This window comes from Xenopus laevis, chromosome 1L, assembly GCF_017654675.1.
Source record: "Xenopus laevis strain J_2021 chromosome 1L, Xenopus_laevis_v10.1, whole genome shotgun sequence".
Taxonomy (NCBI): Eukaryota; Metazoa; Chordata; class Amphibia; order Anura; family Pipidae; genus Xenopus; species Xenopus laevis.
Genome location: NC_054371.1, coordinates 54,264,161 through 54,285,502, shown reverse-complemented (window position 1 = coordinate 54,285,502; position 21,342 = coordinate 54,264,161). Strand labels below are relative to the sequence as shown.

Here is a 21,342-nt window from a genome sequence, read left to right as displayed (position 1 = left end):
GTAATGTATAAAGGCTGGAGTGACTGGATGTGTAACATAATAGCCAGAACACTACTTCCTGCTTTTCAGCTCTCTTGGTTTACACTGACTGGGTACCCTGGTTATCAGGCCGTAACAATCAGAGACTTGAGGGGGGGGGCACATGGGTCATATCTGTTGCTTTTGAATCTGAGCTGAATGTTAAGAATCACTTGTAAACTCACTGAACAGATATGTTCCATGTGGCCCCCCTTGAAGTCGCTGACTAGCTCACAGAGAGCTGAAAAGCAGGAAGTAGTGTTCTGGCTATTATGTTACACAGGAAAGAAACGAAATGAGGAACCGGCACACAGGAGCATAAGCAAACGGGGTAAACCCCCTTACGTGTTTATTACGTCAAATGATGCACAACATTTCGGGGGCACGCCCCTTCGTCAGGTGATGTTGCAGACAGTCTATACAACCCTTAAATAGCCTGCTAGGCCCTCCCATCGTATAGAAAAAATTACAAAAGATTCAATGGTACAATATAGTCAAAAATACTCCAAAAAAACAGTCCAAAAAGGTGAAAGAAAATTGATAAATTGCACTTGAAACATTATCACACGTATAGAATATTACAGGGTACATTTTTGTAATTGATAACTTGCACTTGAAATATTATCACACGTATAGTACACAAGTGGAGTGTTGGTCCAATCTGAACTTTGTATGTCAAACCCTCCACCGGATCACGAAAGAGTGCGGGTACTTTCTGAAACAGTATGTATGTATGTATGTATATATATATATATATATATATATATATAAAAAATGTGTGTGTGACATATGTTACATCAAAGAAGTGTGGTATAAAATACATGCTATATTTAGAAACTTTCCATTGAACATAATCTCATGGTTCCTTTCTTCATGTGTATAGTATATGTGTTCAGGGCAGCCATCAGAGGGGGGCAGGGGGGAGAGTTGTAGGCGGCCCCGAAGGTAATGGGGGCCAGCCACGCCACACTTACTTGATTAGTTGGGCCCCCCATCTTTCTGAGAGCTGCTGACTTTGGAATATCATGGACGTTTAAGGGGCCCTGGCCACCAATTTTCTCATAATGTGGAGGGGGGGCCCTGACCACCAATTTTTTTTTCTCATGTGGGGTCCTAGCCACCAAAATTTTTTTAATGGGGGGGCCCTGGCCGCAAATGTTTTTTTATGTGGGGGCCCTGACTACCAATATGTTTTTATTTTTTATTAACATGTGGGAACCCTAGCCACCAATATACAGGCAGACTTGTAGGTGGGGCTTGCGGTGGGTGCAACCCAGGGGGCCAAGGAAATTTTGTTGTATGGGGGCCATGTGATTTCTGATGGCTGTTCTGTATGTGTTATATGTAGTCAGTGAGCGCATCTTGACTGTTGTGTGATATCCCTACAGGTCCTTCTGCCAGCAGCTGGCCTCCTGCAGCTTCAAGACGTGAAGAAGACTTGCTGTGAATTCCTGGAATCTCAGCTTCACCCATCCAACTGTTTAGGAATCCGAGCATTTGCCGACATGCATGCATGCACAGATCTGTTAAACCAGGCCAACAGCTACGCAGGCAAGTAGTGCTTATAGTAACAAATGCAGCCTATTTATTATGCTGTGTAAATCAAAAATTTGCCAGAAAAAGATGTGTAAAATAAGCACACAACCATTTTTTACACGACAATGTGTGGCGAAATATTCCTTCGTTTTTTACACCACATAATAAATCTGCACCTTACGCGTCATTCTCAAAAGATTTTTCCTGCTTTGTAAGTAAGAAGAACAGCATTCTATATCACCATATTTCTAATTCTTTCTGTTCAGTCACCCTTACTGAATAGAAATAGGTTAAACGAAGTGCGGCTATAGACACTACCACATTATGATCACTGTTAGTTTGCAAATTTCTTTCCTAGGGTAAGAACACAAGAGACAGCAGGCTCGGCAGCTGCTTTGGGGGAGTTTGGAGTACAGGGAGAATCGTGGTTGATGAACAGTTTCAGAATTTATGTGCAAAACCGAATATCTACTCCAGCCTTGTGGGGGTAGGGGTGTAAAAAGATACTGAAATGGTCACACTAACTTGTCGTTAAAGTCAGTGAAAGTACTGCTAGTTTTGTTGTGCCTGTTTTTTTATAACCAACTCCTATCATAAATTATATTAATGTTGCCATGTATTTATAGTCAAATCAATTATAATTTATATTTCTTGTATACACTACACTCGGTTGTCTAATCTCTATAAAGTGCTCTGTAAATGTGTTATATATATATTCATATATACATAGAAAAATGCTGATGCACTCATGTGGACTTTCTATTACTTATTTAAAGAGTAACCAGCCCTCCCAGGCGTGTTTTTTCTTTGGTTTTGCTTTTTCTTTTTGCTACTATCAGGACACAGTCAGGCAATCTGTTCCCCCCTCCCCCTTAATAACTCCCCAGGTTCAGAGCAGCACGGTGGGGTTGATGCCCTTCATGTTTCGCTACTTAACATTCAGACCAAGGTTTCCCATTGGTAATCGGCGAGCAAGCACATGCAGACCAATTGGTTTAAAAGGGAACATCCAAAAATTTTAGTGCAGAAAGGTTATTTTTCACATCTATGTTCTTCAGCAGCTTCCATAAAACCAGATTTCAGCAATCTTCAATGAGGTGGTTGCAAGGTGCCTGTCTGTTAATAACATACAAATAATTTGGCAATTTTAAAATACTCCATCGTTATCATTTTCATATTCTGAGTTATAATGAATCAAATTACTCCATAAATGTCCTTATTTCTTTTCTTTTGAGCTTCCGTTCTGAAGTCCAAACTGCTTCTTGTTTGCTAAGGAAATTAAGCCCTAGCAACCAGACAGTTATAGAAACTCCAAGCTTGAGAGTTAAAGAGCAAAAATGTACAGTCTTTATAAACCAAGAAAAATAAAATGTTTTTGCTAACTGACCTAGAATACTAAAGTTTACATGCTAAACCCTGTAATTGCTGATAAGTGCTTTTCTGAGAATAGAGAAAACACATGTATAGCAAACCTCATCCCCTGTTTTAAGTCCGTAACATTAAGGGGCACATTTACTAAGGCTCGATTAAATCCTTAGAATCGAACGATTCTAAGGATTTTAATACGTCGATCGAACTATTTTCCTTTGATCAGAAATTGCCTAGAAAGCCTATGGGGATCTTCCCCTTAGGCTAACATTGGTGCCCGGTAGGTTTTAGGTGGCGAAGTAGGTGGTCGAAGTTTTTTTTTAAAGAGACAGTACTTTGAATGGTCGAATAGTCAACCGTTTTTTGGTTCGAATCGTTTGATTCAAAGTCGTAGTCGAAGGTCGAAGTAGCCAAAAAAAACCTTCAAAATTCAAAGTATTTTTTCTTCTAATCCTTCACTCGAGCTAAGTAAATGTGCCCCTAAATGTACTAAACTTCATGGTGTTCTTTTGTGGCCTAAACTGTGGCTGTATAGTAAAATTACAAGATGATGTAAAATGTACGTTGCCAGATTTTTTTTTTATTCAGTGTACTGTAACCAAACATAGAGCTTTATGACACAACCACTAAATGACTTAAAACTGAGACTTTATGTATATAGTTCATCCATGAGAAAGAGTGGGACTAGTGTCCAGATCTCCTCTTAGGGGATAACGCCGGCCAAATTATGGAAAGAGCTGTTATCCGGAAAACCCCAGGTCCCGGGCATTTATACCCGTATAGAATATAGAACAATGTTTAACTTTATGCCAATGGAAAACAGCAGTGTATAATCTACCAATGCAACCTGTGGTTTTTGATGTGTGACTTTGCTGGTATCTGCTTGTTACTGAGCAGGTGGATCGTGACCTAGATATGCAGAAGTATGTGTTTTTAGAAACAAGATCTGCCCTTTTACCGGTCGTTAAAGAAGAGGCAGGCCAAGAGTGAGAACCCAGGAGGAAACCATACTATTTTGCAAGAAAATATTCAATGCAGGCAGCCATATCACATGCATGCAGCTACCATATTACTTACATGCATGTGACATAGGATTAGGAGAGGCATCTACAAGTATTTTCCCCCAACTGTATGTGGTCATACCTCTGGCGGGGAAAGAAACTGTGAGGACTTACCCTGGTGGTCTAGTGGGCCGGCGGGGACGCCTCCACCCGGCTCCTCTCTCTGTCTTGTGCCGGTTTCTGATTTTGCACTGGCGTGATGACATCAGCTTGCAATGGCGCCAATTTCAAACCTATTTAAAGGGAAATCAGTGTACAGTCCATTGCCGTTGTTTGGTTCCATTTGTGAGTTCATGGGTGCGTTTACTCTTTATTCTTATTCCTGTCTGACCCCTGCCTGCCTGACTACTCTGATTTCTGTGATCCTGACAATTGCCTAATTATCTGACTATTCTACACGTAATCTGACCCATACCTGCTTGACCACTCTTGATTGATCTCCCAGTTTGACCTTTGCCGCTTGAATTCTGTACCGACCCGGCCTGTTTGACGTTTTCGTCTATTCCTTGAATTGTGACTTTCTTGTAACTTTCTGCCCAAAAGATTTTGATAACGATCGTGCCCCTCTGCTCGTCCAGAACCCTCGCTTGGCTCCTCTCTTAATAAGACCTGGCAGCATCCAATTAGCCGAGGGCTCCTCCCAAGGTGAAGGGCGGCTGTTAAAGGCGGAAGCAAGAGCTGAGACCAGGGAGCCTAGCATTGGTTTTGGATTCTGGGTGCCGATTCATGACAGAAACATTTCAGTGATAGGTGATCTTTAAAATGATACATCATCATTGACAGAAGCAGATAGATTTTTTAAAAAAGCCTTTAATTTTTTTTTTAACACAAATTTTTACCATAGCACAGCAACTGCTACTTTAACTATGTCATATTGTTTTATGAATGTATTTACTGCTTTAGTGATGCAGTGACCTCTGTTGGCCAAAAGTTCATTAGAATTGATCAATGTTTGATTTACTCTCCAAATAGATAACCTTGGCAAAACATCTCCATGAAATATACATTACCCTTTAAGGGCAATGGTGTACTGGGAGTTTTGATTGCTGCTTCTTTTAAAGGGGTTGTTCACCTTCCAAACACTTTTTTCAGTTCAGTTGTTTTTAGATTATGCCCCAGAAATAAAGACTTTTTTCAATTACTTTTCATTATTTATTTTTTTACTGTTTTTTCAAAATCTAACTTTAAAGTTTAAGTCCTGCAGCGGGTCAGGTACCCGCGGGTTACCCGCAAAAACCTGTGGTTTGCAGGATGGAATTTCGGGAGCACGTATAGACGTGCGTCTGCGGTTCCTCGGGTTTGCAGGACGGGTCGCAGTCATCTCTATAGCGAGTTTTATTCCCTTTTTTCTGATTATGCCTACTTCTAATGATGTCACTTCCGGTTTGCAATTACAACACTTCCTGTTTCTTGATGGTCAGCGGGTTGCGGATAAGGTACTTGCTGTTCCAAGCGGGTAAGTATGCAGTTGCGGGTTGCAGCTCGCGGGTCGGGTTCGGGTTTAACAAATCGGTTCCGCGCAGGACTCTAGTCCCTGTCTCTGGTGTTCAGGCAGCTCAGTAATTCAGGGGCAGATTCTAAACTGTTACAATTTGCAACATTGAGTTGATACAATTCTTAGTAGCATCGCTGGAATATTCGCAACTATTGTATCAGTTCTAACAGCTGCCTTTAGGGCAAGGCCAGACGTGGCGTTTTTACGTTGCTTTTTTAAAAAAGAACAGCCAGGCGTAAATACGCATAAACTGCACTACCACTGAAACTAATGGAAGACGCACTATGTCAATTCACACAGGGCGCTTACAAGCTGAAATCCGCCACAGTTTGTCTATATATGATTAGGGGGTCTGGGGAGTCAAACATCACATTTAAAGTGAAAGTATACCCCACCATTCAGTTAGGCTAATAGAAATAAAAAAAAAAGAAAAGAAAATTCATATTGCTTCTGGAATTTCAAGTCTTTCCATTATATTGTGCACCACTTACTACAAATATCAACACAGGGTAGAGTAGGTAAGTAAAATAGAAGAAGTTGTTAGACACCCGCACCCGCTACAAAATGCAGATAGTGCAGAGACAACACAGCCCCTAGTATGGCTGTACCCATTAGTCATTGTCCCACCCTTCTGTTCCCAATTTCCCAGTAGCAAATTCTACCTATCTACTTTGGGAATGGATGGGGACTTCTTCCCCATCGTCCACCTATGCGGCCCTACGCATTTCGCAGTCAAAACTGCTTCCTCAGGGGCATAGGTGACCTTGGATACTAGGGGCTGTGTTGTCTCTGCACTATCCGCATTTTGTAGCGGGCACTGATCACCCCACCTACCACCATATGCTATTCTTTTAATATATGTTTTTTAAGGCTAAAGTCCTGACACTATTAATTGGCAGCGTGTCTATATCACTTTTGTCTGGTGTGTTGTGTGGGCATTGCCCAGTGTTCCGTGTGGTATTTTTAAAGATATTTAATAAAAGTTAAATTTTATTGGTCCAAATGACATCAAATAGCCTAACTTTGTTGTTCACCTGAACTGGTTTGCTAGAGGTGGGAAGGAAGTGGGCTTGTACTTGTATGGGGCTACAACCTTGTACCCCTCATACTTTGTGGCTGTATTACCACTTACTACAGAAAGCAGAGGGACATCATGTCCCAGAATTGCATTACACTGAGGGGGTGGGGAACTGGTCCTGGTGAGCACAGAGTCGGTGGTTATCTTTCAATTCAAGGAATTAGATATTCTGTGTAAAAATAAAAAAAGTAGAAGCTCTGATGTGTTTATAAGAATGCATAAGATCAATGTGCTTGTTTCAAGGGGGGTATATTTTCTTTTTAAGAAAAATATATTTTAAGAGAAATAGAAGTGTAGAAGATTGTATAATTAATAAAAGCCATGAAACATGCTAATTATCTGTTCTTGTTGACAGACTAGAATAAAGGTGGCCTACACGTGCCGAGAAAAACTGCCGACAGACAAAGTTGGCAGCTTACTGCCAAGGGAATAGGGCCCTAAAATTGTCCAGACAGGCTTAAAATTGAGGACTGCATTGGTTCGTTGATGCGGCCCTTGATCTGACCACCTGCATTACCAGTGTTTAGATCTGATCATTGGTCCCTAGGATCAGATCAGCCCTATATCACCCGCCCCAACCTCGCCATATGATTTGATCTTTTCGTGTATGTGCCCCTTAAGGGCTACGGCACACCAGGCATTTGCTATTGTATTTCACCTGACCAGAAAGTACCCCAAACTACTACTTCCACCGGCTGATACTGCTAGTTCTATCATATGCTCTAATGCATGTTTTTGTGCTGAGATACACCAGTGCTAGCAGTGAGCTGGTTCCCATTAAAATCCCTGGGAAGCAGATGAATATTGTTGGGCATTTCTCCTTCAGTTAGATTGTTTCAGCAGGGAAAACAGACAGTTTTTTAATATGTAGCAGTTGGGTAGTTTGACTGAGCGGTAACAAAGGTTGCTGCCTGCTGAAAAAAATACTGATAAGTTTCTGTTATTTAAAAAATATTTCTTTCGAACCACTCTGTACTATCATTTCTTTCATCGTTTTTGTTTGTTAGTACAACATGCAAATCTTATTTCTTTCATTTATTTTAACAGAACAGCACTTTTCTGATATAGTGACAGGAGAGGAATTTCTCAATCTTGGAATAGAGCAAGTATGCAGCTTAATTGCTAGCGACAAGCTCACAGTCATCTCAGAGGAAAAGGTATTCCTTCTTCTTACCTTCAGTATAAGTTTATTCTTATGTTCTTTTCTTACAGATGCAAAAGTTAAAATGCATTTATAGGTTAAAAAAAGAATGCATTAGGGCTATGGCATGTGCCACAGTTTGACCTCCATGGAGAATAGCGCAGATTAGAGCACCCTATATCGACTGTTACCGCATCATGTAGAAAATTGTGGATAACAATATACCTTATGGCAGATGCAAGCAGACATTATAGAGAAACACAGTTTCTGAGTGGAGGGATGAGAGGCAGTAAAGGGCACTCTGACTGGCAAAAGTACCATGGAGATCGAAATATGCTATAGACACGCTTCTTCTGCACAGAGCTTAGCTTCTCACAGCTCTCTTAGCATGTGAGTGTCACCGATCCAACAAAATGTAAGCATTTGTGACCCGTTTGCCTATAGTTTTTTTTTTTTTTTTTCAAATACGTCATTTGTAGTAGAAGCAGAAAGGAAATGAGGTCTTTAGAAGTAGAATTGTATTCTCTTCGTGTCCTGGGCAGTAGTGCATGACTGTTCAACATAAGCTTTATGTATATACTATATTTTCCTTGATAATCCCTTGTAGGCCAGTACGAACAGTTAATTGCCTGTTCCTGTAATAAAGTTAAGCATTAACTTTTCACTTACTCTGAGCTCCAACACACACTGTTTTTCTCTCTCTCTTTTGAAAGGATTTCTCCTTTCAGGCTTTATTGGATAATTCTCAAGGAGAAAGTACAAACCTTGAGTTCCATTGATTTCCATTGGTAGCAGATAGCACATTTCTCCAGATCAGTGCTGTCCAACTTCTGTGGGACTGAGGGCCAGGAATTTTCTGGCCTACATGGTAAAAGGGCCGATAATGGAAGCCAATGTTAACCACTCTCTGTATTAACACATACGTAATACATAATTACCTTAAATCCATATTCCTCCTCCCCTGTGGATAACACAGCACTCCCAGCACATAGTTAAACACCTTAGGGGCCCCTAACAACAATTTTCAATTGCTAACAAAACCCCCAGAACAAACCACTACGAGGCTTCTGTTCCACAGACAGAGCAGGACACACACAGGCAGAGTATGGCACACACAGGGGCATAGGGCAGGCAGAATATGACACACATAGGGGCATAGGGCAGGCAGAGTATGGCACACACACGGGGGCATAGGATAGGCAGAGTATGGCACACACAGGGAGCATAGGACAGGCAGAGTATGACACACACAGGGAGAATAGGGTAGGCAGAGTATGGCACACACAGGGGCATAGGGCAAGCAGAGTATGACACACACACAGGGAGCATAGGGCAGGCAGAGTATGACACACACAGGGAGAATAGGGTAGGCAGAGTATGGCACACACAGGGGCATAGGGCAAGCAGAGTATGACACACACACAGGGAGCATAGGGCAGGCAGAGTATGGCACACAGGGAGCATAGGGCAGGCAGAGTATGGCACACACATGGAGCATAGGGCAGGCAGAGTATGGCACAAATAAAAATTGAGTCTATGGGCGACAGCCTTTCTGTAATTTGGCATTCTGGATTATAGGTTTCTGGATAATGGTGCACCAGTGCAAGAGAGTGATATGAAATGGGGTCCTATTTGCCAGTCTTGAGAAACAACATTAAGAATTATAAAGTCTTTAGTCTTATCGCTGCTGCATCTGATACCCTTATCTTTTTTGTTGTTGTATGCTTCATTGCCGAACAGGGTAATGTTATTGTTATAAAGATCTATGTCTCTCATTTCCCCCATCCCATATTTATTTTTCATGGTAAGAGAAACAATAGTCATGAATTGCCTCATAGTACTCCCAGACACTGTGACAGAAATAGATATATAAAGTGATTTGACGTTAAAAGCAGTCATGAAGTGTTGTGGTGTTAGGTCTTTTATATTCAGTGCTATTTTATTGCCAAGAAAATGCAGTGTTGTTTCCATTGCCTTGGAGGCATTGTGATCATGAACAGAGATTGTGTGTTTAGCTTCTGAACATTGCTTATGCCAAATGCTGAATTCTATTAACAAGAATATAATATCTCAGCCATGACCGTTTTTAAAGATACCAGCGAAAGTAGGAAAAGGGAAAAATTACCTCCATTTTTAACAAGTGTTCATTCATGTGGACTTGTGTACAAAAGGTGGATAAACGCTATCTGGACTTCATAAAATAAATATGAATTTTTTCTATCTGAAGTGATGAATTATGGGACTTGAAGTCCCTTGAATCTTTCCATGCTGGGTGGTGTACAGATTTTCTGGAAAGCAGAGTGACTTCAAATCCTTCACAATGGGGCATGGTGAGGGAGGGTTTGGATCTAGTGATGTGTCGCGCCTGCCCGATACCCGGGGTCAGACATGCTCTGCTCTACTTCTGCATACCATCCCGAGGTCGGATGGGCTGTGCTCTACTTCTGCATACGATCCTGTGGTCGGACAGGCTCGGCTCTACTTCTGCATACGATCCCAGGGTCAGACAGGCTCTAATCTACTTCTGCATACGATCCCGGGGTCTGACATGCTTGGATATACTTCTACATATGTTTCCGTGGACGGACAGGCTCTGCTCTACTTCTGCATATGATCCTGGGGTCGAACAGGCTCTGATCTACTTCTGCATACGATCCTGGGGTCGGACATGCTTGGATCCAATTCTGCATACGCTCCCTGGGTCGGATGGGCTTTGATCTACTTCTGCATATGATCTCTGGGTCGGACAGGCTCTGCTCAACTTCTGCATACGATCCTGGGGTCTGAAATGCTTGGATCTTTTTCTGCATATGATCCCGGGGTCGGACGGGCTTTGCTCTAATTCTGCATACGATCCCGGGGTCGGACAGGCTCTGATCTACTTCTGCATATGATCCCTGGGTCTGACATGCTTAGATCCCGGGGTTGGATGGGCTCTGATCTACTTCTGCATATGATCCTGAGGTCGAACAGGCTCGGATCTACTTCTGCATACGATCCTGGGGTCGGACATGCTTGGATCTAATTCTGCATATGATCCCTGTGTCGGATGGGCTTTGATCTACTTCTGCATATGATCTCTGGGTCAGACAGGCTCTGCTCTACTTCTGCATACGATCCCGGGGTCTGACATGCTTGGATCTACTTCTGCATATGATCCTGGGGTCGGATGGGCTCTGATCTACTTCTGCATATGATCCCAGGGTCTGACATGCTTGGATCCACTTCTGGATATGATCCCGGCCTTGGATGGGCTCTGATCTACTTCTGCATACGATCCCTGCGTCGAACAGGCTCTGCTTTACTTCTGCATAAGATCCAGGGGTCGGACATGCTTGGATCTACTTCTGGATACGATCCCGGGGGCAGATGGGCTCTGATCTACTTATACCTCCCGCTACTGACTACTGTTGCTGGTATTGAAGAAGACCGATACCTTTTCTTATGTAGAAAGTATTATGTCACTGAATGTTATATATTTTTTTTTTTTTTTTGAAAGGGCACTTGCTAGAGGGAACATTTAAAAGGTTAAAGGAGTTTAAAACAATTGGCAGGGGAAACTTTATTTTGAAAACAGAAATTTGGACAAGATAACACCCTTTTTTAGTCTGGAAGAAAGGCATTTCCACCTGAGGGAGGTGAGACTGAGCAATAAGCACAGAAGGGCAAATTTTGTTTTGCCATTGCTGTAACCATAGTGTAGATGATTCTTGAATGACTGTACTAATTGGAAACTGATGTAAAGAGGTTAAGCATGGGAATATTTGTATCAGTTGACAACACACGTTTGGAAACTGTAAACATCCTTTATCAGATGGTCACAGAGTTAAGGTGGCCAAAGATGCACCGATTATATCGTACAAAACAAATTTTCGTATATTTGGTGAGTGTATGGTGGGAGATGAGCCAACTGATATTGGCAGAAGACTTGGATATCGGTCGGTTTGTCGACCAGGTTGGCCGGAAAAGTTTCATTGGGCGCCTTTGAAGGCACCTGAACATCAGCCATTGTTAGTGGTGAATCGTCAGATACAGGTAGAATTCTATTGTTTCTTCCTTTATATCTGACGATTCAGCTCTGCACATGAGTATTGAAATGAATTATCTTTCCAGGAAAGATACTAATTGTTACGTCTATGGCCACCTTAAGTCTTTTCCTAATGCCCCATGTGCCACACGGGCTGTTTCTCAGCCTGCAGAGACAAATCCGGCCTCCACTCATTCCTCTGTTTGCACTTTGAGGCACTGCATCGGCTTGGATGCAGACACACGCAACAGATTATACACAGGTCAAGAGACACCCATGTGTGGCACCAGCCTAGTATTTCTCATTAACTGATGTTTAGGGTTCATGGCAGTCCATCTTTCTGGTTATTACCTGCTTACATGATGGCATTTTGGCTTCTATATTGTAACATGGTTATGGAAGAGACCTGTGATCTTGGATTATCATCAGAATTTTCCAACTCAATAAAACCAATTTCATTCTCTGTGCATTGTATGCATCTAGGGTGCTGGTACGGTTTGTGACATGCCACTGGCCTGCACATGCACTTTTTGGGGGAATTAGCATTTGGTAGGCAGGTAGCGTAGGATTTGGAGCTTAGAGATAGGGACACTGACAAAACACAGGTTTATTAAGCACTGGATATTCCCAACAAAAAGGCAACAGAAAAATGTTCAGGTTACAGTTCAACTTCACTGTAGAACATGCAGGGTACAGTTCAGCAAATACACTGCAAAACATCCAGGGTCCCCCCCCCTTCTGGTCGCTCACTATCAAGGGAAACTCCCACCCTCTGAAACTTCAGAGCATTTGGGCTTCACACTCAGCCCTGCTGGCTTACCCTCCTGGGACTCAGACTCACTAGCCTCTGCCAGTCCTTTTCTCTTTCTTTCCCCACAAGGGATTTAGGCTCCAAGCTCTGGAACTCTCTTGCTGGCAGCAAAGCTCCTTCTGCCCAGCCTGTCTCTCACAGCCCCTCACTTCCCTGGAGAGCCCTGAGCTGTGCTCACACAGCCCTTTTACATTGCCAGGTAGATCCTCTCTCGGCTGCCACTTAATTACCTGGCTGAGAGGCAATATTAACCCTACCTGAGCCGAGTATCTCTCTGCAACCCCTATCTTGCAGTTTAAATGTACTCTTTTCCATGTAATTTCCTGCAAGGCAGTGGTGTTTTCCAAACATCCTGTCACAGGTTACATAAAGGGCAATTTTATTATACATTTAAAATTTGAGACTTCCTATAGAAACCTGTCTGTCTTAGCTAAGGGTTTGTTACTTTGCTATTACCAAATGATTCTGAATAGTTTGCTGGCTTTTTGCCCTGTAACCTCTAGCTGATAAATAACAAAATGCACCAGTTAAAACCAAAATGTGTGTAGCTTGTTAGAGATAAATGAGCAATGTGACTTAAAGGAAATTCAAGTTCAGGAGGGAGGCGCTTTTCCCAAAGCAACAGATGGCTTAAATTAATGAGCACGATATAAAAAACATTTGAGGGAAACTGTAAACTGTTAGATGGGTTCTAGGGTCCCACTTAACTAAGCAGCCAGGCAGTAGGGATGTCGCGGACTGTTCGCCGGCGAACTTGTTCGCGCGAACATCGACTGTTCGCGCTCGCCGAATGTTCGCGAACGTCGCGCGACGTTCGCCATTTTGGGTTCGCCTTACCTGGCGCTTTTTTTTTACCTCTCACCCCAGACCAGCAGATACATGGCAGCCAATCAGGAAGCTGTCCCTCCTGGACCACCCCCACACCCCCTGGACCACTCCCCTTCCATATATAAACTGAAGCCCTGCAGCGTTTTTTCATTCTGCCTGTGTGTGCTTGGAAGAGCTAGTGTAGGGAGAGAGCTGTTAGTGATTTGAGGGACAGTTGATAGTAACTTTGCTGGCTAGTAATCTACTTGATACTGCTCTGTATTGGAGGGACAGAAGTCTGCAGGGATTTGAGGGACATTTCAGGTTAGGTAGCTTTGCTGGCTAGTAATCTACCTTCTACTGCAGTGCTCTGTATGTAGCTGCCTGCTGTGGGCACTGATCTCTTCTGATCTCATCTGCTGACTGCTGTAATAACCCAATAGTCCTTGTAAGGACTGCTTTTATTTTCTTTTTTGCTTTTTTACTTTGCTAGTTGCTACTATAAGAGCCCAGTGCTATTAGTCTAGCAGTGTTGGGGAGTGGGACTGGTGTGCTACTGTGCTGCTCCTAGTAGTTCAGCAGCACCAACCCGAGAATTTTTTTTTTTTTTAATATACATATAATTTTTTTTTTATTTTACTTATCTTACTGTTCTTTAATGTGTACAGTGCTGTTTGCTGTTCTTCATAGTAGTGCACCAATAGTAGTGCACTTGCAGGCATTATTTGCCCAGTGTGTTCTTCAAACAACTGCCATCTAGCTGTGTGAGCTTGTTCACATACTGTCTAAATATCAATAATAATACCTTCTCCAGAACCACCACCTGAGTGACGTTTTTCAAGCAGCAATAATATATTCCGTATCCACTGCTGTAGTAGTGTATACGTTGACCTTGTAGGCATTGTTTGCCCAGTGTGTTGTTCATTTTCAAACAACGGCCATCTAGCTGTGTGAGCTGTTTCACATTCTGTCTAAATATCAATAATAATACCGTCTCCAGAAACACCACCTGAGTGACGTTTTTTCAAGCAGCAATAATATATTCCGTATCCACTGCTGTAGTAGTGTATACGTTGACCTTGCAGGCATTGTTTCAATTTGTTTGCCCAGTGTGTTCTTCATTTTCAAACAACGGCCATCTAGCTGTGTGAGCTTTTTCACATTCTGTCTAAATATCAATAATAATACCGTCTCCAGAAACACCACCCGAGTGACGTTTTTCAAGCAGCAATAATATATTCCGTATCCACTGCTGTAGTAGTGTATACGTTGACCTTGTAGGCATTGTTTGCCCAGTGTGTTGTTCATTTTCAAACAACTGCCATCTAGCTGTGTGAGCTTGTTCACATACTGTCTAAATATCAATAATAATACCGTCTCCAGAACCACCACCTGAGTGACGTTTTTCAAGCAGCAATAATATATTCCGTATCCACTGCTGTAGTAGTGTATACGTTGACCTTGTAGGCATTGTTTGCCCAGTGTGTTGTTCATTTTCAAACAACGGCCATCTAGCTGTGTGAGCTTGTTCACATACTGTCTAAATATCAATAATAATACCGTCTCCAGAACCACCACCTGAGTGACGTTTTTCAAGCAGCAATAATATATTCCGTATCCACTGCTGTAGTAGTGTATACGTTGACCTTGTAGGCATTGTTTGCCCAGTGTGTTCTTCATTTTCAAACAACTGCCACCTAGCTGTGTGAGCTTGTTCACATACTGTCTAAATATCAATAATAATACCGTCTCCAGAAACACCACCTGAGTTGTTGTTGTTGTTGTTGTTTTAAAAATAATGCCAGGCAAAGGCAGGCCGCCACGCAGAGGCACTAGGGGCCGTGCTGCTATGCTATCCTGTGGCCCTAGGAAATTGCCCAGTTTTAAAAGGCAATGACCCTGTACTCCAAAATGCTGAAGAGGTAGTTGACTGGCTTACACAGCACACCCCATCCTCTACCGTTTCTAACTTTACCACAACATCCTCATCCTCCACTGCTATGGCCACCCCACGTAACACTTCCTCCACCACCGGCGCCCCTTCTTCACTGGAGTCAGAGGAGTTATTTTCACATGAGTTTCTTGAACTGAGTGATGCGCAACCATTATTGGCAGAAGAAGATGAAGGAGATGAGAACGTTACACCAGATTTAATTCTGGCAGAGAACACAACAGAGATGGACATAATGAGTGATGAGGAGGTCCCCGCTGCTGCTTCCTTCTGTGAGCTGTCAGAAGAAATTGATGCATCTGAGGAGAATGATGATGAGGAGATTGATGTTTTGTGGGTGCCCAGTAGAAGAGAGCAAGAGGAGGATAGTTCAGATGGAGAGACGGAGAGTCAGAGAGGCAGGAGGAGAATAAGACTTAGAAGAAGCAGGGAGGACAGCTCGCAGGGAACAGTAGGGCAACAACATGTATCGGCACCTGTGGTCAGCCGGCCAACGCGCCTGCCATTGCCGCCAACGCCGCCAACTTCTACTGTTACCGCCAGATTGCCAGCTTCAAAAAGGTCAGCAGTGTGGGATTTTTTTAATGTGTGTGCCTCTGACAAAAGTGTTGTAATTTGCAATGAGGGCAGTCAGAAACTGAGTCTTGGGAAGCCCAACAGCCACATAGGTACAACTTCTATGCGAAGGCACATGAACGGCAAGCACAAAGCACTTTGGGAGCAACACCTCAAAGGCAACAGGCAAACTAAAAGCCACCCTCCTTCTGGTCCAGCATCTTACTGCTCTACCTCTGCTGTCCTTGACCCGTCTGAACCACCCTCCACTCCGCCTTCCACCTTGACCACCAGTTCCCATTCCCAGTCATCTGCCCCCAGCCAAGTTTCTGTGAGGGCCATGTTTGAGCGTAAGAAGCCAATGTCTGCGAGTCACCCCCTTGCCCGGCGTCTGACAGCTGGCTTGTCTGCACTCTTAGCCCGCCAGCTTTTACCATACCAGCTGGTGGACTCTGAGGCCTTCCGCAAATTTGTAGCAATTGGGACACCGCAGTGGAAGGTACCCAGCCACAATTTTTTTTCAAAAAAGGGAATACCACACCTGTACCACCATGTGCAGAGCCAAGTCACCGCATCTCTGTCACTTAGTGTTGGGCCAAAGGTCCATATGACTACTGACGCATGGTCCTCCAAGCATGGTCAGGGCAGGTATGTCACCTACACTGCCCACTGGGTGAACTTGGTAATGGCTGGGAAGCAGGGAATGTGTGGCTCAACAACGACAGTGGAGTTGGTGTCACCGCCACGGATTGCACGCGGTTCTGCCACCACCTCTACTCCTCCTTCGCTCTCTACCTCGTCTTCTTCCTCTTCTTCCTCCTCTGCTGCTGGGTCCTCCTCCTCCACACCTGTGCACCCCCAGCTCCCCCTAGGCTATTCGACGTGCCAGGTACGCCGTTGTCATGCTGTCTTGGGGATGATGTGCCTGGAAAGCAGAAACCATACCGGATCTGTACTCCTGTCATCTCTGCAGTCACAGGCCGATCGGTGGCTGACCCCACACCAACTGAAGATCGGAAAAGTGGTGTGTGACAATGGAAGCAATCTGTTGGCAGCACTGAGACTGGGCAATTGAACACATGTGCCCTGCATGGCACATGTTCTGAATTTAATAGTCCAACGTTTTGTCTCGAAGTACCCAGGATTCCAGGACGTTCTCAGGCAGTCCAGGAAGGTGTCGGCCCATTTCAGACGTTCCTACACAGCCATGGCACGCCTTGCTGACATTCAGCAGCGGTACAACATGCCAGTCAGGCGTTTGATTTGCGACAGCCAGACTCGCTGGAATTCAACGCTCCTCATGTTGGAACGTCTGCTGCAACAACAAAGAGCCGTCAACGAATACCTGTTTGAACTGGGTGGTAGGACTGGATCTGCAGAGCTGGGGATTTTTTTCCCCCGTTACTGGGTGCTTATGCGCGATGCCTGCAGGCTCATGCGCCCTTTTGAAGAGGTTACAAATATGGTCAGTCGCACCGAAGGCACCATCAGCGACCTAATACCCTTTGCTTTCTTCCTGGAGCGTGCCGTGCGACGAGTGACAGATGAGGCTGTAGACCAGCGTGACGAGGAGCAGGAAGCGCACGATTTCTGGTCGGAATCACCAGAACGAACCCAGGCACCTGCTGCAACGCAGGGAGAGGTGTCAGAAGTGGAGTCAGAGGAGGAAGGTGGCTTTGTGGAGGAGGAGGACCAACAGGAGCAGGCTTCCCAGGGGGCTGGTGGTGACTTTTTGGGGACCCCTGGTCTTGTACGTGGCTGGGGGGAGGAGACCGTGGATGATGCAGTCCTTGATAACGAGGAAGCGGAGATGGATACCTCTGCATCCAACCTTGTGAGAATGGGGTCTTTCATGCTGTCATGCCTGTTGAAGGACCCCCGTATCAAGAGGCTTAAGGAGAAGGACCTGTACTGGGTCGCAACGCTACTAGACCCTCGGTACAAGCATAAAGTGGCAGAAATGTTACCAACGTACCACAAGTCCGAAAGGATGCTGCATTTACAAACCAGCCTGCAAAACATGTTGTACAATGCTTTTAAGGGTGATGTCACTTCAGGAACTCATCAACATTCCAGGGGCAGAGGTGCCAGTAATCCTGCCACGAGCGCACCTGCAAGGACAAAGCACTTTGGCCACTCTGTAACGTCAGACATGCAAATGTTTTTCAGTCCAAGGCAGCGCCAGAACCCTTCTGGATCCACCCTCAAAGAACGCCTCGACCGGCAGGTAGCGGACTACCTGGCATTAACTGCAGATATCGACACTCTGAGGAGCGATGAACCCCTGGACTACTGGGTGCGCAGGCTTGATCTGTGGCCAGAGCTGTCACAATTTGCCATGAACCTCTTGTCTTGCCCCGCCTCAAGTGTCCTCTCAGAAAGGACCTTCAGTGCAGCAGGAGGGATTGTAACTGAGAAGAGAACTCGCCTAGGTGACAAAAGTGTGGATTACCTGACCTTTATTAAAATGAATGAGGGGTGGATCTCGGAGGGTTACTGCACGCCGGAAGACTTGTTCTGAGTTTCTGACTCCCCATGCAGCTGTCCTTCTCTGCACGCCTCATGACTCCACACACAGCTGTCCTTTAGCGTCCTCCTCCCTCCGCCACCGTTACAAACTAGGGTGCAAACCCTACTGGTTTCATTTGAATCCAGGTAAATCCTGAGTTTTTCTGGCCTCTGTGCTTCAGTGGCTGCAACCAAAAAAATGAATATTTTCAGCATTTATATGGCATATTTTTTCTGGCCTCTGTGCTTCAGTGGCTGCGACAAAAAAAATGAATATTTTTAGCATTTATATGGCATATTTTTTCTGGCCTCTGTGCTTCAGTGGCTGCGACCAAAAAAAATAATATTTTTAGCATTCATATGGCATATTTTTTCTGGCCTCTGTGCTTCAGTGGCTGCGACAAAAAAAATTATATTTTTAGCATTCATATGGCATATTTTTTCTGGCCTCTGTGCTTCAGTGGCTGCGACAAAATTTTTTATATTTTTAGCATTCACATGGCATATTTTTTCTGGCCTCTGTGCTTCAGTGGCTGCGACAAAAAAAACATAATTTTTCAGGAAAGTACACATGCCTAATTTTTCAGGGTTCTGCAACAGTGGCAAAATCGCATCTTTTATGGTCACCGCAGGTGATCAATAAAGTAGACCAAAACTGGGCCCACACTGCAGAATGAGTTTTTTTTGGTTCACTTCACTGTACATTGAATTACCTCTGCCTGACCGTGCACGTGCGCACAAGCACGGTGACTGCTAAACACACCACTACAGAAATATTGCCACCAACAGGACGAACATCCTGGAGGTGACAAGCTCAACTAGTAATTAACAACTATTATTTGCTCACTTGACGGTATCATTCATTAAAGCTCTTTGCGTTTTTTTGCGTTGCAGTAAGCGCCGCGTTTCGTCTTTGCGTGTGAACAGGCTGTAACCTTTACATGTAGACGCTGGACGTTTTAAAGCAGTTTATTACACAGGTTTAGAAATGTAGTGTGATTTCTGCCCTTTACAGCACAAAACGCAGCGCTGTGTCAACAATGTATTTTTTAGAAACATTTTTGCCCTTGATCCCCCTCTGGCATGCCACTGTCCAGGTCGTTGCACCCTTTAAACAACTTTAAAATCATTTTTCTGGCCAGAAATGTCTTTTTTAGCTTTTAAAATTCGCCTTCCCATTGAAGTCTATGGGGTTCGCGACGTTCGCGAACCGTTCGCATTTTTGACGCAAGTTCGCGAATATGTTCGCGAACTTTTTTTCCGACGTTCGCTACATCCCTGCCAGGCAGTGGGTGAATGACCTATTTAAAGATTTAGGAGGAGAGAATTAAAAAAAAAAGAGGGGGGCATTAGCCCCTACAATTAATCAGTTTTCAGACATGCAGAATAGAATGAAATAGCAGATAATTTAAAATGAAGATTGCTAATAGCATCTGAATCAGCAACACCAAAAACTGAAAGTATATCAAAGTAATTCAGATATAATGTACTGTTGCTCTGCACTGGTAAAAGCTGTGTGTTTGCTTCAAAACACTACTATAGTTTATATAAATAAGCTGCTGTGTAGCTATGAGCTCTGTCCAATACAATGGTGTTTTATCTGTTCTTTGTTATATAACCTGTACACAACTTTTACCAGTGCATGCTAACAGTATATTATATATTAATTACATTAAAACACTCCTGACTCTGCTCTGAAAGGCTACACATTTATTGTTATTGCTACTTTTTATTACTACTCTTTCTATTAAGACCCTCTCCTTTTCAAATTCCATTCATTCAAATGAATGCACTGTTGCTAGGGTAGTTGCAGAAATTGCAAACTGGAGAGCTGCTGAACCAAACGCTAAATAACTCAAAACCACAAATAATACAAAATGAAAGCCACTTGCAAATTGTCTCCGAATATCACTCTCTACATCATACTAAACGTTGATTCAAAGGTGAGCAACCCCTTTGATGTTGCTCACCTTTGAATCAATTGATGTAGCCTTTGTTTCTGCTCTGGGCTATCATTCTGTGTCTATGTTAATATTTAGATACATTGATGACTGACAATGATAACTGTCAATGGTCTGGTCTCTTCTTACATTACTGTTATGGAAAGCATTGCTGTTTTAGGGAGTTTTCTAAGTGATAGTATATTATCTCTAAAGGTATTCGAAGCAGTGATTGTTTGGGTAAATCATGACACAGAAGTTCGGCAGGAGCATATGTCTCACCTCATGGAACATGTCCGGCTCCCGCTGTTATCCCGGGACTATCTTGTACAGGTTAGTACTGTATCCTCTTGCATATCCTACTGGTTCCTGGATACTTGTTTAAAGGGCCCGTTAAATCCAAAAGCAAAGTAATAAATATGGAACAGCAAGATCTAATGTTGTAATTGCTTACTGTGAAACTGTAGACAGATGTCAAACATTAATAAGAAATGTTCTAATCACAGGTCATGTCCTGTGCTGTATTTAGTTATGTCCTATACACTATGATTATATTCCCATGGAAACAACGTTCCCATTTTATGTTTTTTAAGCTGCGTTTGCAAGAGAGTTATTTTTGCTGCATGTAGCTTATTGGGTGCATACAACACTGTCTGTGCAATTCAAGGTCTGCTGGTGTCCAACTAGGAGCCTTATTTAAAAAAAAATGGGTTTTTGAGGGACTTACTAGTTTAGAGGTTTTTTTTCTTCCAATAAATTCACAATTTTTTTAAAAAAAACAAATGTTACCTTATTTCTGGAAAAGTCTGGATAGAAAATACTCGAATGCATAAAATCTGTGAAAAAAAACTCAAAAAAATTGAGTTGACAAGCTCAAGAAAAATCTTTAGAAACTCAAATTGAGTTGAAACTAGACAACTCCCATTGCCTTCTACATGACCTTGCAAGCTTTTAGATTTAAGTTTATTGCAGTTATAATTTGAGTTTGGCAGTTTTAGCAGAAAAAACTTGAATTGTGGTAAAACCCAAATTCCACCATTGATAAA

The 21,342-nt window shown here is 43.3% G+C and overlaps 1 protein-coding gene across 2 annotated transcripts in view; it reads left to right on the top strand.

The window, feature by feature from the left end:
* LOC108704958 (kelch-like protein 2) overlaps positions 1 to 21,342 on the top strand; it is a 73,869-nt gene that overhangs the window by 35,124 nt on the left and 17,403 nt on the right. For both annotated transcript variants that reach the window (XM_041589268.1, XM_018241704.2), the window contains 3 exons: positions 1,407 to 1,569; positions 7,604 to 7,713; positions 20,513 to 20,629. In XM_041589268.1, the coding sequence (XP_041445202.1) occupies positions 1,407 to 1,569; positions 7,604 to 7,713; positions 20,513 to 20,629 (390 nt within the window). The remainder of the gene's footprint in view (positions 1 to 1,406; positions 1,570 to 7,603; positions 7,714 to 20,512; positions 20,630 to 21,342) is intronic.